The 16531-nt window shown below is 45.2% G+C and overlaps 1 protein-coding gene across 1 annotated transcript in view; it reads left to right on the top strand.

Annotated features, from left to right (window-relative positions):
- Window positions 1–338: 338 nt before the first annotated feature.
- Window positions 339–16531, top strand: part of LOC137883966 (1-phosphatidylinositol 4,5-bisphosphate phosphodiesterase beta-4-like) — a 41187-nt gene continuing 24994 nt past the window's right edge. The window contains 2 exon segments of the mRNA XM_068725577.1: window positions 339–604; window positions 14674–14771. Of these exon segments, the coding sequence (XP_068581678.1) occupies window positions 14688–14771 (84 nt within the window). The 5' untranslated portion in view covers window positions 339–604; window positions 14674–14687.

Raw genomic sequence — 16531 nt, 5'->3', positions numbered from 1 at the left:
TTTCGCTCCTTCTCTCCGTCTGTCCCTTTTTGACCCAGTCTGTATTTTACATTTTACGTTTTGAAGCTTTTAGGAAGCTTTTTAGGTGTTGCCGTTCGTCTCATTTGCGCTCTCTCTCTCTCTCTCTCTCTCTCTCTCTCTCTCTCTCTCCTCTCTCTCTCTCTCTCTCTCTCTCTCTCTCACTCTGACGAAGGCAACCTTTCTTAAGGGAAGCAGCTTCCTATTAAAAGTTTATTAAGCAGACGCCAGAGGAATGATTACAATTCTCCAGAAGCCAAATAGGATGAGGATGGGGGGGGGGGGGGGGGGGGGGGGGGTGGGGGGGTATGTATGTCGTGCAGAGACGTGTGTTTGTGTGTCTCCCCTGAAGGCAGAACAAGCATCTGTAATATTACTGTAAGTGTACAAGATGAATAATGAAGTCAGAAGCACGGTGGATGACTGCAAATTACACTTCACTAATTCATTTTTTTCCTTCCCCTTTTCTGTTCTTCCTCTCTCACCTCTTCCTCCTGTGTGTCTCTCTTTAGAGTGGTCCAGTGCTGTCCTCCAGTGTTACCCCCCCCCCCTCCCCTCAATTTTCTGTCCCTGTGTTTGTCACCCGGTAAGTACACTCCGATTCACCTCCCACGTATACGGTTTAGAGGCTTTCTGTGTTTTTCAACCCTGTACGTAATCACCGGCTCACTTCCCGCCCTCGACTGCAAACAGTCGTCACCTTTACGAAGCGACATCGTTTCCTGTAAACGGACACAGAGAGGCATTGTGGGAAGTGTTTTCTCTTGATGGGGCAAAAGAGCCTCTTCCCCCAGATAATATTTCATGTTATGAATCTAATCCTGCCTTTAAAAAAAAACCTGGGAAGGGTCAATTCAGGACAGTTAAAATCACTATTATTAGTGTTATTATTATCAAAGGCAATAAGAAATGGAACATGCAGTAGCCAAGGACACCTGTTGACAACATCCTTCAGAATCTGAACACATTGGTCAAAGAAACACATCTTCTGCATTCATGAGAGTGCTTGCAAAATGCAGAGAGAACCATCATCGATGTTGAAATGAGTGTACGTCTTATTGTTAAGCAGACTAATCAGCGAGTGCTTTTTTGCACGTACTCAGGAAAGCAACAACACGAGCCAGCTCTAATGTACCAGCCCCAGCTATCTGCTATCGCCAATTAAAGGGCTTGTTTACTAGAAGCAAGGGTGTGTGTGTGTGTGTGTGTGTGTGTGTGTGTGTGTGTGTGTGTGTGTGTGTGGAGGGGGGGGCTTTTAATGATGGTGTAGATAGCCTCTGTTTAGACATGTGTGTTCTCTGGTCTGATGGGATGGTTAGGCTGGGTGGATAGTGAGTCCCTCTGTCTCTAAAAATACACACTGGGACCCCATTCAGAGGCTGGTGTGTGTGTGTGTGTGTGTGTGTGTGTGTGCGCGTCTTCGTGACGCCGGAGGCTATTACCGGCCAGCAGGGTTGCTATGGAGACCAGTGGTGTCAGACAGGGAGCAACATCTGCGGGGTGTTTGTCAAGACGGGTTTTCCTCTTTCTGTCTTCTCGCTCTGTTCCTCTAAGTCAAAGCCTCGCTGACTGAAAAGTTGTAGAGCCTGATGATGGATCTCCAGTCTCTCGTCATTGGTGTGTTTCCAACATTGGTAAACTTGAATTTTTTTCTTTTAAAAGCTGTGTTTTCTTGGGCAACGGTTGAGCTGCCTTGTGCTCGCTCACGCTGGCGGTGGGCCCTCCGGCGGTGTCACTCAGCGGAGACTCTGGGACTCTTCACTGGGCTCGCGTCAGTGAAAGCACAAATTCAGGTTGAAGCATTTAACCCCCTGCCCCCGTCCTGCTCCCTCTCCTCACAGCTCCCGTCTCTATATGGACATGTTCTATTTCCACAGCTCCTCTCTCCTGGCTGCCCTTATCGGCAGCGCAGCGGGGCACAAGTTCTCTTTTCATAGGTACTTATTTGGGCAAAGGGGAGAAATCCCATATTTCTGAGCAACCCCCTACTCCCCTCCCACTGTCCGCCTCCTGCCCAGTTCCCCTGGTCTCAGACTCTCAAGCCTCTATTTAGGACTCTTTTTTTAAATTTTTATTACGTCTTCCCTTTGCTGGGTTATCCCTCATTCACCCGTGTCCCCCTCTGACATGGGCACCAGTAAGGCGAATGGCTGGAAGGCTGCATCTTATGGCTGGAATTTCAAGATGTGACACATTTTTCTTCCATAATGGAGTTTGTTTTGAGTTGCCATTCATTTTAAACCCCCCTTTAGGTTCTTTATCAGGTACCCCCGTGGGGCCAATTAGCAGGAACCAGCACAAAAGGTTAACTACAAGTGTACTGAATTCATCTGAGAATGGAATCTTTTTAAAATGAAATTCAGAGGCTTCTCAAAAACTTCACATATGTCAAGCGGGAATATGGTGTGTGTGTGTGTGTGTGTGTGTGTGTGTGTGTGTGTGTGTGTGTGTGTGTGTGTGTGTGTGTGTGTGTGTGTGTGTGTGTGTGTGTGTGTGTGTGTGTGTGTGTGTGTGTGTGTGTGTGTACGTACCTTCAGTGTTTCTGACCATGTTTGGGCAAACCTGGCCCCGAAAACAACCTCGACAGAGAGTGAGTGTGTGTGTGTGTGTGTGTGTGTGTGTGTGTATTTGGGTAAGCAGACCTTCGACCCCCTAATCTGGTCTAAATGAGACCGTCGCACACAGCACAGTCCCGCACAGAGTCTCTGATGTAACAGTAATTTGGGGATAATTTGGTATTTTCCCCTCTGAAGACATCGCTCTTAACTTCCATGCCCAAATTAACCGGCTTTTGCAGGTTGCCCTGCATCTGCCTCCATCACCTCCAAGTGAAACATCCATCCATTTATGCCAAGATTAGACTTAAGCTTTGTATTAGATACTCGCCGTGTCCTCTTATGCCTCCAGGAATATTATAACACGGGTTTCAAGTGGCCTTCTTCGGTATGAACCGTTTCTGTTCTGGGACGACTAAGCAGGGAAATGTAAATATATTAAGTTTCTGAAAATAGCCCAATGCTTGTGTTACTTCCTGAGCAAGAGCTCTGATGAAAATAGAAGTGAAAGAAAAAGGAAGTCCTGTTTCAGAAGCAGTTGAGATTCATCGGTCAGAACACTATTTCCATTTACACCGGCTGCTCTCCGGCTCGCTCGTATCTCTGCTATTTTTCTTCCCTTTCCTACCCATGGTTTGTCCAAACACTTTTTTTTAAATCAACTGCCTTGACGTTAAAGTCTTTCTAATACCAGTGTTCCGGTGGGATGTTTCTATTATTAACCAGACGCGGATACCATCTCCTCACCATCACCTCCATGAGAAATGTTCTTTTCCATATTCCCTTCGGTGGCTTCGGCTACACATATTCATCACTGTGCAAAGACCGAGGATTTCTAGTTCTATTGTAAACTCCTTTCCCCCCGTACAAAGCCACGTACTTCATCACCGGTACAGAGCTCGCCCCGGTTCTGCATTGAAGCGGTTCGTTCTCTGCCTAAAATGTTAATTTGATTCCGCTCTCCTGTAATTTGTCTTTTCCCAAGTAACTCTGTTATTCCTCGCTTTTTGTTATTCACTCGTTAAACTGTCAAATGAAAGCAGTTGTGATGCAGATGCGCTGGCAGGGAGAGCTTTGGACCGGAGAGCCGTAGTCCCAGTCTGAGGGTTAGGTTAAGTGTGCTAATGCGTCCGCCTGGCCCCTCTACCTCATTACATTCAGGGAACTCCCTGACTAAGTGCCTTTTTAAACAGACGCACAAACACACACACACACACACACACACACTCAAACATGCAGTGCTCTAAAGAGCTCTGATTAAGATGGCTGATAACGCGAGGACAGCCCTTACCCCCCTCTCTCCTCCTCCTCCTCCTCCTCTTCCTCCTCCCCTCGTGTTCCCGCTGAGGGGCCTCAGTGTTCCCCCCCGATGAGGGTCGTCATTGGCCCTCGGGTCAGCAGCCTCTCTCTGACATGCACTCACGCTCACTAACATCCACCATTTTTGGCAGAGGCTTCAGGCCATCATTTATTAGGCGGACGCTCGGTCCATTAGGCCATGTGTTAAATTCTTTGTGTAACTTGATTTGGCAGAGGATGGATGTGGATGACTATATATAGGACTCTTCGAGCATGCGGAGCTCCCAGTATGGCCGTGTTTTACGTGAACTCATTTACATCTTCATCTGCTGTTCAGGAGCAATGAACCCTGGAGAGTGACCTGAAAACTGTAAGTGATCCTACTGCAGTATTTCAACGTGGGAACGTCTTATTCTTATTGACGCCCATGCACACGGTAGAGGATATCTGTGCCTGCGTGTGCACATATGTCCAGTCGGACAGCAGCTGGACGCTGTGTGTGTGTGTGTGTGTGTGTGTGTGTGTGTGTGTGTGTGTGTGTGTGTGTGTGTGTGTGTGTGTGTGCGTGTGCGCCTGAAGGACGGCCGGTTTCCAGAATCCCAGGCTCGAGTTAATTATGTAACCCGGGACCAAGGAGCGTGAGTGAGGAGTGGGGTGATCCTCAACTATAAAAGGCAAAGAAGAGGGTGGAAGAGGGTCATTTGGCTTGGAAAAAGACATTCTTCCCTTGAACAGCATAATACTTCCTCATCCGTAGTCCCAGAGAAACAAATAGTGATAACAGATTTTTGTACGTACAACACGAGAAAAGCCAACGTCAGCCAACTGACACAAGTTTTTTTTCTCATATCTTCCCATCAATTGTGCACACGCCACCAATGTGAGATCCGAATCTTGCTTATAGACTGGTCCGCCTTAAGAGGGTTTCAAAACAGAACTTTTACACATACTGGAGAGAAGTCAAACTTTTCAAGCTTTCTTGAGAATCAGATTTCACCTGTGTGAAAAGAATTACAACTAAATAGGGCCACACTTCAATTTTCCTTCTCAGTGATTAGTTACGACCGGTGAAACTGCCATGATTATTATTCAGCATTTGCAATTTAAGAACTAGAATAGGGAGGGAGGAATCCATTTAGTTTTAAACTTCCCCCTGATCCTTCCTCTGTGTGAGGCTGTGGACTGTGTGTGATTTACCGCAGTGTTCGCTTGTTGTTTTTCTCTCACGTTTACACCTGGGGACCTGCCTCACATGGACACAAATCCACTGTTAGCCCATTACCAGCTTCACTGGAGCGGCTGTATGAGTCAAGTCGTGTGCCTCGCACAATGCCATTTCTATGGTTGTCTTTAGAAGGAGGAATTCTTGTCTTTTTATGAGTCATTGGTCCAAACAAGCTCTTCATGCGGCAGACCTCCTCATTGTGAAGAAGTCGCTCCAAGGTTAGTTCAACAATAAGCAAACGCATTGTCATCAGTAATAGATTTTGGAGCAATCTTATGTGTTTTGTCTGTAAGGAGCTGAAGGAAGGCCACTGCTTCTTATTTCTCCCGTTGATGGAGGAAGAAAAATGTTGCTTCTTGCTTTTTTTGAATGCGCTCTTGTTCCAACTGTGCAGAGATTAAGATTTGCGATCTTTCTTTTTTTTTTTTTTTTTATATCCCAACTCCCCCTTCTCTTAACCTGTAGGCTAAATATAGTGATATACATTCCCGACTCTTTGGGCTGAGATGGTTATGCGGTCCAACGGAAAAACAACAAACTTAAACGCGCACGGGTTGACAAACGCACGGACGGAAACAGGCGTGAGAAAACACACGGAGACGCATACGCAGCCACACGAGCACACAAAGTCACTCAGCTGACGCTCAACAGTCAGTGGAGCCCAAATGTGGATCAATACAAACGAGGGGAAAGGGAAGTTTTGGTAGTGATTAGCGGCCGGTCTCACCGTTCAGCTCTTCCTCTCGCTCTCTCCTCAGTCCTTCACTCTCTCCACACTGAAGCTGTTCCCCGCACTGCCAGGTTTTTGCGTAGTAACACGTAGTAGCCCACGAGTTGGCATGCTGCAGTAGGCAGACATCAGACACAGGATCTCCATCCTTGTTACGGTAAGGACATGTTTACCCAGCGATCACCAGCCCCTCTCACGCCACCCTGCAATGTAATGACTAAATGTAGATGTAGAAACAGATGCAGGTGGTAGTAACATTGATTTCACTGCCAATATGGTCTTCTTGGTGTAATAAAAACACCATCTTGCTATGGGCTCCCATCAGATTTAAGACTTCTTGTATCCAGTAGCGGTTTTACGGTATTGCTCATGAGCTGCGTGTAAGTGTGCATCAAAGTGTGCTCAAACGTCATCCCTTCTGCTAACCGGATTCTATCTGATCGGGAAGAGTTTAATCTAATTCATGGTAATGCAATTGAACAAACCTGCCACCACCAGAATGCTGTCATCCTGTCTGCGATCTTGAGTCAACGTCACCTAAGAAGAGCAACCTGTTACAGTTTGCTTCCCGGATAGTGTGTGTGTGTGTGTGTGTGTGTGTGTGTGTGTGTGTGTGTGTGTGTGTGTGTGTGTGTGTGTGTGTGTGTGTGTGTGTGTGTGTGTGTGTGTGTGTGTGTGTGTGAGTGAGGTTGTCCACCGGAGGTCATGACATTGTTTAACTAAACTAAAAGCCCTGCAGGACTGCTGCTGCAGCGTTTATTACATTTGCACATCTGTTATGTGCAGACGGGGTTTCACAACAACAGGACCACCTCGCAATGTAACGCAGTTGAAAACACGTCGTACATTTAAAAGGGGCTAATGTAGCGATGCACAGTACAACATGGCTGCCGAAGTGCCACCTTAACATGAACCTGTCGGTGTCGTGAGCCACCTCTGGGTTTGTCCTCCCCTTTGTGCTCATCCAAGCCCTGGATAACCACACGTACCTTTTGTGTCTCTGCACACGTCACTCCGGTCCCGTCTAACTCCTGCTGAACACGTGACGTAACACAGACAAACTGGACATTCATTGCATAGTAACAATTAAAGGTTCACGCCCTTCTTAATCTTGTTGTAATGCTTCTCCAAACTTTTCTCTCCTCCATCCAAAACCAACAGGAGCAGGGAGCGGCCGTGTGTGCGTCATCGCTTTCTTTCCGAACTGTCTGCCAAAGTGCTGTTTTTAATTTTTAATTCTTAAGATGCAAGTTTAATTGCGATTGTGATGTGATGCTGCAGCATAATGACTCTGATTGTTTTATTTCAGTGTGAGAGGGAGGGAGGGAGGGAGGGAGGGAGTCATGAAGCGAGTCAGGTTTTTAAACCCGTCGAGTGCCAAAGAAGCGTCGTTAGAAGCGAGGCCCCGGTGGGATTCGACCTGTGGCCCTTTGCAGCGTTGGCGTTTTTGGCTCTCGTGCGTTGAGATAAACAAGCCGTGACGAGGCTGACGGAGAGATATTATGCGTGTAAGATGGCATCAGAGAGGAAGATTGACGGTATTATTGAAGAAGGTGTAGAGGGGTCCACACAGGAAAACGTTCTATGTCCGTCTGTCTACGCCTTAAAGCTGGTTAAGTGTGTAATGAAAACACAAAATGCTTTTAGTGTTTTCAGTTCTGCATTGTTAAGCGTCGCTATAAAAGAACTTCTGTCCAGACTCGCATGTTGTCAGCATTGAGCTCCTGTATGTAAAGAGATAGGAGAGGAGAGTCAATGCAAATATCCCTCGAGGACACGGTGACACTTTGTCGTGTGTGCAGTTTAGATTAGAGACCCGGATGCACTGACAAAGTAGTGTGATTGCGTTGTATGTACATGTGCAATAAAACCACGACAGACATTACGTTACGCCGTGTTTGACTCGCACACATACAGTCTGTTCCTCCTGCTGTTTATTTTTCTCAAGCTCAGTCAGCAGCATGTGGAGCAGCAGCAGCAGCAGCAGCATCGTGTCAGAACATTGAGAGATGTGTGCGCAGTATGTAAACAAAGCCTGGCTGGTGTTTGAACAAACATAATTCTCTTGTACACTCTTTAAGTTTCTAGAATCTGGGGCGAGTGAAAATGCTATAATCGGGTCGGTGTGTGCACGTGTGATTCTTGTGTTTCAGTGATGAACACGTCAAAAGGAATGTTTGAAGCGTGCGGGGGCCGCTCATCACATTAGGAGAAGCAAATAACATTGAATCAGAACATGATTGTTATCATTTGTTTAGTTTTCACTGTAAAAAAAACAAACAAAAACAAGTCCGCTTGAACATTACAGGTCATCAGAATGCTGTTTTGGACTTTAATCTTTAATCTTACTCCAGAAAAGGCTCCTTCCTTCGGCCCTCGGTACCAACGTTACAGTTACGTTGTTTGTGTCATCATTAAGTTGTGTGGTTTAGTTCGTCTTCTACTAGGTTATGATCTGTTAAAAGGGGTCAGAGCTACCGTGAGAATATTTAACCTGATTTAACCCTTGTGTAGAGCATCTGCTCAAGTAGAGACAGCTGTGATTATTAGATGATTTAAGCAGTGAGTGAATTATCAGTTATCTTTTATCACTGGTTCATTGTTCATTCAAGGTGGTTTTTCCAGCTTGGCTCTATTTCACGGATGTTTTTACACCACGGGGCTGTTTGCTCTGTCATTAGCTGTGGTTTAAAACCAGTTTAAACCAGTTTGAACCTTTTTGTTGTGATCACATAATCACCTCTTTGCTGTATCCTCAGAAGCTGCGGTTTAAACTGCACCTGTTTCTTGTAGAAATAAACCTGTAGTGTCACGTCATCTGCAGTTGGACTTAAACCTGCTGCAGACCTGGTTTAAAGCTTTAAGGTCATAATGTTCAGTATAGATTTATACAACTCGGATCATTTTATTGGTCTCTTAAATTACAAATCTTTCAAAACACAAGGGGAAAATGTGTTTTTATACATCTATATGTGTACATTTGATCAGAATATGTTAGGTCAAGGTTCTCAGTTAGGAAAGAACTCAATGCGATTCATTGGTGAAACTGAAAGTGTCTTCTCATCCCCAAACCCTGTTCATTATTTAAACAGATCAACCATCTGATAGCAGTTGGAGACGGAGCCTTTCACCTGACTTCACCTGCTCATTAATGCTGAGAACGCAGCAGGTGGGCCCAGCGTTTGGTAAACCAGAGACTGTTGTGTCTAAGAGGGGACAGAAACAGAACAAACACCGAGTCCCAGGTGGAAATAGAAATGCAGATTTCTGGAACCAGAGGTGAAAACAAACTACATCTGTTCTGAAAATGTCCACGCGAATCGGTACAGTTAAAGATCACTGCAAAAATAATACAGCCACGTACGGAATAGGAAGGCTACGCTTTGAAAAACATCTCCAAATAACAGACATGAGCGTGTCAAAGCAGCAACACTCCTGGGTGTAGTACTGTATAATGAAATGGAGCCTGAGAGTTAATGTTTTGATTTGAGACGCTAGCCTGTGGTTGAGAATCGTGGGTGGCGAAACGGAATGATGCGTGTTTGTTTATCTCAAGATGCCCCTTAGCAAAGCACTTACAAGTAAAGTTTGACATTATGGGGAAAAGCACTTCTTTTTTTTTTTTCATACGCACAGTCAGACGAGAGAATCCGTTGTCGGTGTAATCTCTCTGCTCACTGCAGAGGTCCAGGAGATAAACTGTAGAAAAAACCTGGAACAAAATCACCCAACAAATCCAAAGCTGTGTCCCGTTGCTGCGCTGTTAGCATAGTTTGCTTTGCCTTTTGGTTTCCTCCTGTTGTATTATATATGTATCTGTTGTTTTGGTCCTGAAAGATGCGTAACAAACACAATATGCAACACGTACAAAAGTAAAACCGATAATTCTTGGTCCAGCCGTACATTCGACGGTAACTTTTTCCCAGTCAGGCCATACATGGTCAAACAACGAGCACCTGGGCAAAAAAAAAAAAAAAAAAGTCAAGTTGCACGATGATAAGCATCACATAACGTAACCTTCCCCTTGTGCTCTTAACGCCGACCAGCTGTTCAAGATAAACACCGAGCGAAGGAACGATGTGTTTCCTGCTTCTGAGGCTACAGAAGGAGAAGACTGCAGAAAAATGTTACCTGTTTAATGTTTGACTAGTTAAAATACTTTTAGTAAGCCTTTGATGCAGGATGTACCGATCATTGGTAACAGCTGGAACAGAGAATCAGGGTTCAGTGGAGCCCGTGAGACTAGTGACTGCTTCTGTGTTGCACATACATGGTGTAGTCTTCTGGCCATCATCCTAGTCAAGGTACGAGAAAAATCACTTATGAACAGAAATGTTGATTTATTGTTATTTGATGTTATCTAAAGTTTTATTGTAATAGTAACGTCAGCACTGTGTCTAGTAGCCCATAAATCTCAGAGTTTGAAGTATCGTCATCGTTGCATATTTGAGAGTGAAGCTCCTCTGAATCCAGATCATTTTGAGATCTTTATAAACTGAATATCAAAAAAGTGAAATGTGTCACTCACATGGGTTGGACGGGGGTCAAAATTTAAATTTGTGCATGATAACTGTATCACCAAACACATCAGGAGGTAGAAACCCGGCCTGACTAAAAAGGCCTGTTTTCCACCTCAGCTTCAGCTTCTCAGAGCTGCAGAATGTGTTATTTTTTAACGTCGGAGCCCTTTACTTAATACCTGTTGTGGATTATGCATTAAAGCAGAGCTTTGGTTATTGTGCCAGCCGCGTCAGATGTGCCTCTCTGTGTGTTGTCCACTCGAGCGTGTCCCTAGTCAACCTTCCACCGCTGGCTGACTGATGTGGCCTAATTTTAGTTTATGAGGTGTGGGACCGCTGGGTGTTACCCTAGCTGCCATTTTAGATGAGGAGGCTGGAAACGGTGTGCCTCCCGGGGCTCCTATCTGTCGTAATTATCTCACTGTCAGGGGTTGGACAGGGGGCTCGGACCTCACTTGCTTCCTTCAGCTTCCTTCAGCTTCCCTCTGCTCCTCACGTGCGCGCTCGCACGTCCGGGAGCTCGGAGGCCCGATGCCGGCGCTGGCACGACCTTACAGAACCTCGGCGTGCCGCGCCGCAATTGGACGGATTTTTTATCCCGCCGAGGAAAATGTTATCTAATGCAAACTGTTGAGAGTGGCAGGATCTAGGCTAACATCAGACAGGACAGCACAGCCCAATTAGTCCAAATTAGATATAGGATTTGTCGTATCATTTTTTTTGAATCCGGTTTAGGAATTTAAAGCATTTCTCTCAGATTTAGTTTAGTATTATTAAATAATCTAGACAGGGTGCAGCCTATTTACACTTGCCTTCTCTCCGTGGGTTGTGTTGTTGGCACCATGCCTGGCCTCGGTTCTTAATCTCCACAGGAAGTTTGCATCTGTGTTTTCATTCCCCTGACAGGGTGTGTGTGTGTGTGTGTGTGTGTGTGTGTGTGTGTGTGTGTGTGTGTGTGTGTGTGTGTGTGTGCGCGTGTGTGTGTGCGTGTGCGTGTGTGATGGTCCCCTGGAAGGACACCACAGATGGTGGAGGGCTGGGTCTGATAAAGTTGGCTCCTCTTTGGTACATCACTGGGTGTGTTGAGGCGGCCCTGGACGTACCGGGACTGAAAACCAGCCCGGGACTTTGAGACTTCGAACTGAAACATTTGTTGGCATTCATTTGAACAGTGTGGCATAAAGACAACATGGCGTCTGTGCCATCTGCAGCTGAGAGGTCCAGTCTTGCCCCTCGGCCTTGTGACGTACAGCAGACTTACTTCTTTTGAGTTCGGGGCCCAAAATGAGCTCAGCAAATAACAGGAGCAATAGAATGTTTTTCTCATTTTCTGCTCGCTCCATCCTCTGTTTATAGAGTAATTATCTTTTTAATGAACCTGCACATGGGGGTGAGATTAGCTCTTATTAGATGCTGTATAATTGTGAAGCCCTTCTGAATCATAATGACATCTCAATACCCCCGTCTGCGTCTGTCATGCCGGGGGTGGACTGCAGCCCACTCAGCGAGTAGTTTTCTGTAGCCTCTGTTGATGTTGTCTCTGATCTGTGTTCCCCACATCAACAGCAGACATCCCCCGCTGTACTCACCCTGCTGCCCCCCCCCCCCCCCCCCCGCCACTCTCCAGCCTCTCTGTCACACACAGCTGTTTCACTCGTCCATCTCTCCCGACCCGCCGCTGTTCTGTTGTATCTCTACGCTTCTTCTCATGTCACTCTCTCCTCACCTCTCTATTCCATCTTTCTGTCTCTCACCCCTCCCGTTGACTTTACCTTTAGTTCACTGCTTTTATTTTCTCTCTCTTCTCGGTCTCTTTCCCTCCTCACATCTCTAAAGCACGTGCTCTTTGTTTGTCCCTATTTCTGTCTGTTTTGCTCCTCCTTTGTCTCCCTCTTTGTCATCTCGCCCATCAACATCCAGTTTCCCTTCGGTTTATCCCCGGGAGGAAAATGGGTGGTTTGTGATTTTGAAATGTGGGACTTTAATCTCGGCACTAACAGCAGGGCGCTTGCACACACACACACACACACACACACACACACACACACACACACACACACACACACACACACACACACACACACACAGACGCATGTACACAAACATACACACATTCATGCAGGTAGATATTTTCTCCAATGAAATAAATGAAACCTTCAGTACACCTTTTTGGAGTATTTTTAGAGACTAAATTACAGCCGTGCTGATTTGGAAAGTACGTGATTGTTTTGATTATATGTTAAATGTGATTTTCCGTATATTAGACGACGCATATAGTGTCTGTATTAATATCATCATGAAGGAATCTTAGCCCTGAAACATGTCCTAATCAAAATCACACCTCAGAGTATTCCCATAATGACTTCCTACCAGCTGAGCTCTTAGACTATACATAGTATGTCACGTTCACCCTCTCTCGGTTTGCCTGACACATTTGAGGCTGACGTAAGGAGAGCCTATATTCGGGTGGTGTCGTCAACAATATTACCCCCCGAGCTGGAAATCTAGCATGATGCTACACGTTCAGATGAGTTGCATGAATCACGCCCCACTTGCTATTTTATGTTCGAGGAGGAGTGCACTGCACATCTAGACTAAGTGCAAGATGAAAGTAGACTTATGGAAAATTCCACCCTCAACTACTCTTTAACTGTCAGATATGCTGAACCTGTGTCACCCAGGGGTTATCCAGTGACGCCCACGTTCTCTCAACCTGCCTCACTTCTACCTCACAACGTATTCTGTACATGTTACAGCTCCATGTCATTCAGGCGTACTGAGCTACTGGTAGGGATTCTGATCTTTTTATTGCTCCTTTCGTAGATATCTAGAAGATGTCTTGCTGCACGGCACAATAACAAAACGGTGAAGGAACTTGGAGCGATGCCCAAATCGTTTTTTTTTTAAATAGTCGTAGAAAGGATCTGCCTTATTCTAGGGATTTGATTCCTTCAAACATAAATATTAAACCTATTTCTAACCTCTGGATTGCAACTCAACAAGCCAGCAATGTCCTCTTTGTTGTTTTTAAAATACTGTGAGGCTGAATAAGACATGTGCTTAGAGAGGTTGTGTCATTAAAGCGTCTGCCGTTGGGCTGCCAGTTGCTGCGTAATCAAGTGCTTGTGACTCTGAGCCAAGAAACATCAGATTTATGACCGCATTGATGGATTTGTTTCTACTTTTAGACATGTCCAATAATGTCTCTGTGCACTTGTCCCAGGCTAGACCACTTTATCAATTCATTAATAGGCCATGACCTTGTTTAAAACCACATTATCTAACGTAGTACATTATGTATTATAATGGAAACACGTTGCTATTTTGTTGTGCATTGCTCACTCATGTCCCTTTGTTGAAGTGCAGCGGTGCTATGGCTGCATTTCCTTTCCTAACATTTTTGTCAGAAGTAAAGTTGTCATTTTTAACTTTATACGTGAGCTAATTGCATTGCTGTGAAGCCACGCCCATTTGCGCATGACACACGGCACAGCTACATTGCTGTGAAAGAGAATTACTTGTGAAAGAGCGGCACGGCGTGGGGCACTGCGTCTGATGAATGTCGTGTTTTATCTGACCACAAAGAGCACCGCCGCTGGGATACTACTGCAGCCCGCCGCTCTGCTCATTGTCTGTGATCGGAGCAACGTCACCATGAAAAAAACACTAGTGGGACTAGCAAGGTGACGTTAGCTAGCTAGCTAACTAAATGAGTTAAATGTGAAAAATGAAACAACTTAATAAATCAACAAATGAATAAATAAATCATCTACACACTCTTTGCACAGTGAAAGGAGGGTCTGACCAGAGATCGATTTAAAACAGTTGATGTCATTTTGGGCAATTTTTAACCCCGAAATCTTTATATATTTGGCAAGAAATGTCAATATTAACACCAGCATTGATGTGTTACACCACAGTACATTCATATCATTTAGTATATAACTTGATAAACATGTTAAAGTGTGCAGTCACTCTTAAAGTTCTGTTCTGGGGATTTAGGTTTTTGAGTTTTTACTTCCTTTCCCTGGTCTGGTTTCATCCAAGTTTAACAGATGTGTTTTACCCAAAATAATTCCCAAATCTTGCATATCAGATTATTATTAAATGGTTTTGCATGTAGTCACTGTGCTTCTCAGTGGAGGGCCGGGTACGGTGTCTATAACCAGCGTCTCTTTGTGACGAGAGGAAAGAGGACATATTGTTTGTGTTTACGTAGGATGCGTTCTGTCCTTGAAAACTCTTGTTTACAGCACACCTGGTTCCTGCAGAGCTTTCGCTAATTCCGTCTCTCTGTGTGCGTCTTGTCTCTCCTCTGTCTCTCAGGTTTGTGAGCAGCCATGACAAAATCCTACGAATTCAACTGGCAGAAGCACTTGCCGGAGTTCATGCAGGATGGCGCCTCCTTCGACCGGTTTGATGAGGTAAAAGTGATGGTGTTGGGTTTCCAGAACAGCTCAGAATGTCATAATACACAGCCTCCTAACCTGCTCATATCGTGACACATGTAGGCTTACCGTCCTCGGTGAGCGTGTGAAGGCTCAGCCTGAGATGCACGCTGCACGAGTTGGTCAATAACCTTGTTGTTCCAGGTTATTTGCCCTGTCCTTTTATCATCCTTCACCCTTAATGACGGTCCCCCCGGTCAGTCATTAGCGTTCACTCACTCACTCACACACACATGCACATAATGTAGCAGAGGCGTCCCCTTTATAACCCGATACGTCATTGTTGTAGTCAGAGCTGCAGATGTAGGCGGGCCACATCGATCGGCATTGTTTCGCCGTGGCGACTGCTCGTCTGCGGCACGTCCGCAGTCTTAACCAGCACAGAAAAGATTACGCGTGCGTGAGCGCACATATATCGACCATTAATCATTTTCTTCATTGGTATGTAGATTTATTATCTGTGAAAGGGGAGTTGAGTAGTGAAATGTGGAAAGAATACAGCTTTGGAGACCAAAAAAAACCGTATCAATTCTAAAATTTCCGCAGAGTTCCTGAAGCGCTCACAGCGAGTTTAAAGTGGAGATTGATACAGTACAGTAGACATCAGGGTATATCTATAAAACTTACCAAAGATTTAAACAACACAACGAACACCAACAGATAAATTAAATAATACTACCATAAAGAAAAGGGTAACATTAAATTATTACTCAGTTACAGCTGCAAGCATATTTATTGGCCGTCTATCCAATACAAATATAATTACAAATGATTTTGACAAATATTTTCCAAGAGCACAAGTGTCACCTGAGATCCGTCTGTCTGTCTCTGTGTGTGTGTGTGTGTGTGTGTGTGTGTGTGTGTGTGTGTGTGTGTGTGTGTGTGTGTGTGTGTGTGTGTGTGTGTGTGTGTGTGTGTGTGTATCTTCCCGTCTTTTTGCCCACGTTTCCTCCGACTAACTTAATCAGGGCACTTAGCTAGGACATTTGCCGAGCGAAGGCAAAGTGTGTCACACACACACACACACACACACACACACACACACACACACACACACACACACGTCAGTCCTCTCTGTTTGTGAGAGTAGGGAAAAGCATCAAATCCACAGCCATGTCAACGTGATCCACGAAACTGGGCCGGCATGCTTCTGAAGAAAGTCCTCGGTGTGTTGCTGCTCTGTAGCCTGTGCCTGGAAAATACAAAGCCTGCAGGGGAGATCTGCGTCGATTTGAAATGACGTACGGCGAGTCCACCCACCGACGTAGACGTGCTCTTTATCAGTCCCTGTCATAAGGACACTCGTATACACACACACGTACACACACACACACACACACACACACACACACACACACACACACACACACACACACACACACACACACACATGGGCACAAATGTGCTTCACAGCATGGATGTTTTCCACAAAACGAAACCCCACCGAGTGACAGATGGTAGAGACAGGTAATGGGCAGGGCGTGTACGTGTGTGTTAATACATAGTTTACGGTGCAATTCAAAGCTTTATAGGTGATCTCTTATCATCGCATAACGTCTTTCAATGCCACAGGTAGCTATTACTGTCATGTCCAAAGTAACAATACGCAACGTTTGACTATTTCTAAGAGCGTTTTCATGTCCAGCTTCTGTCTTTTGCTTCCATTGTCTTCTTGTCTGCCATTTGTTATCTGACTAAATGTGGTGGATACTTCTTCTAAACTTTCTCTGTTTAGC

This window comes from Cebidichthys violaceus, unplaced genomic scaffold (genome assembly GCF_023349555.1).
Source record: "Cebidichthys violaceus isolate CVI_PGR_0920_01 unplaced genomic scaffold, fCebVio1.0.p SCAF_358, whole genome shotgun sequence".
Classification (NCBI taxonomy): Eukaryota; Metazoa; Chordata; class Actinopteri; order Perciformes; family Stichaeidae; genus Cebidichthys; species Cebidichthys violaceus.
Note: the sequence above shows the minus strand (reverse complement) of the source record. Positions and strands in the feature narration are given on the sequence as shown.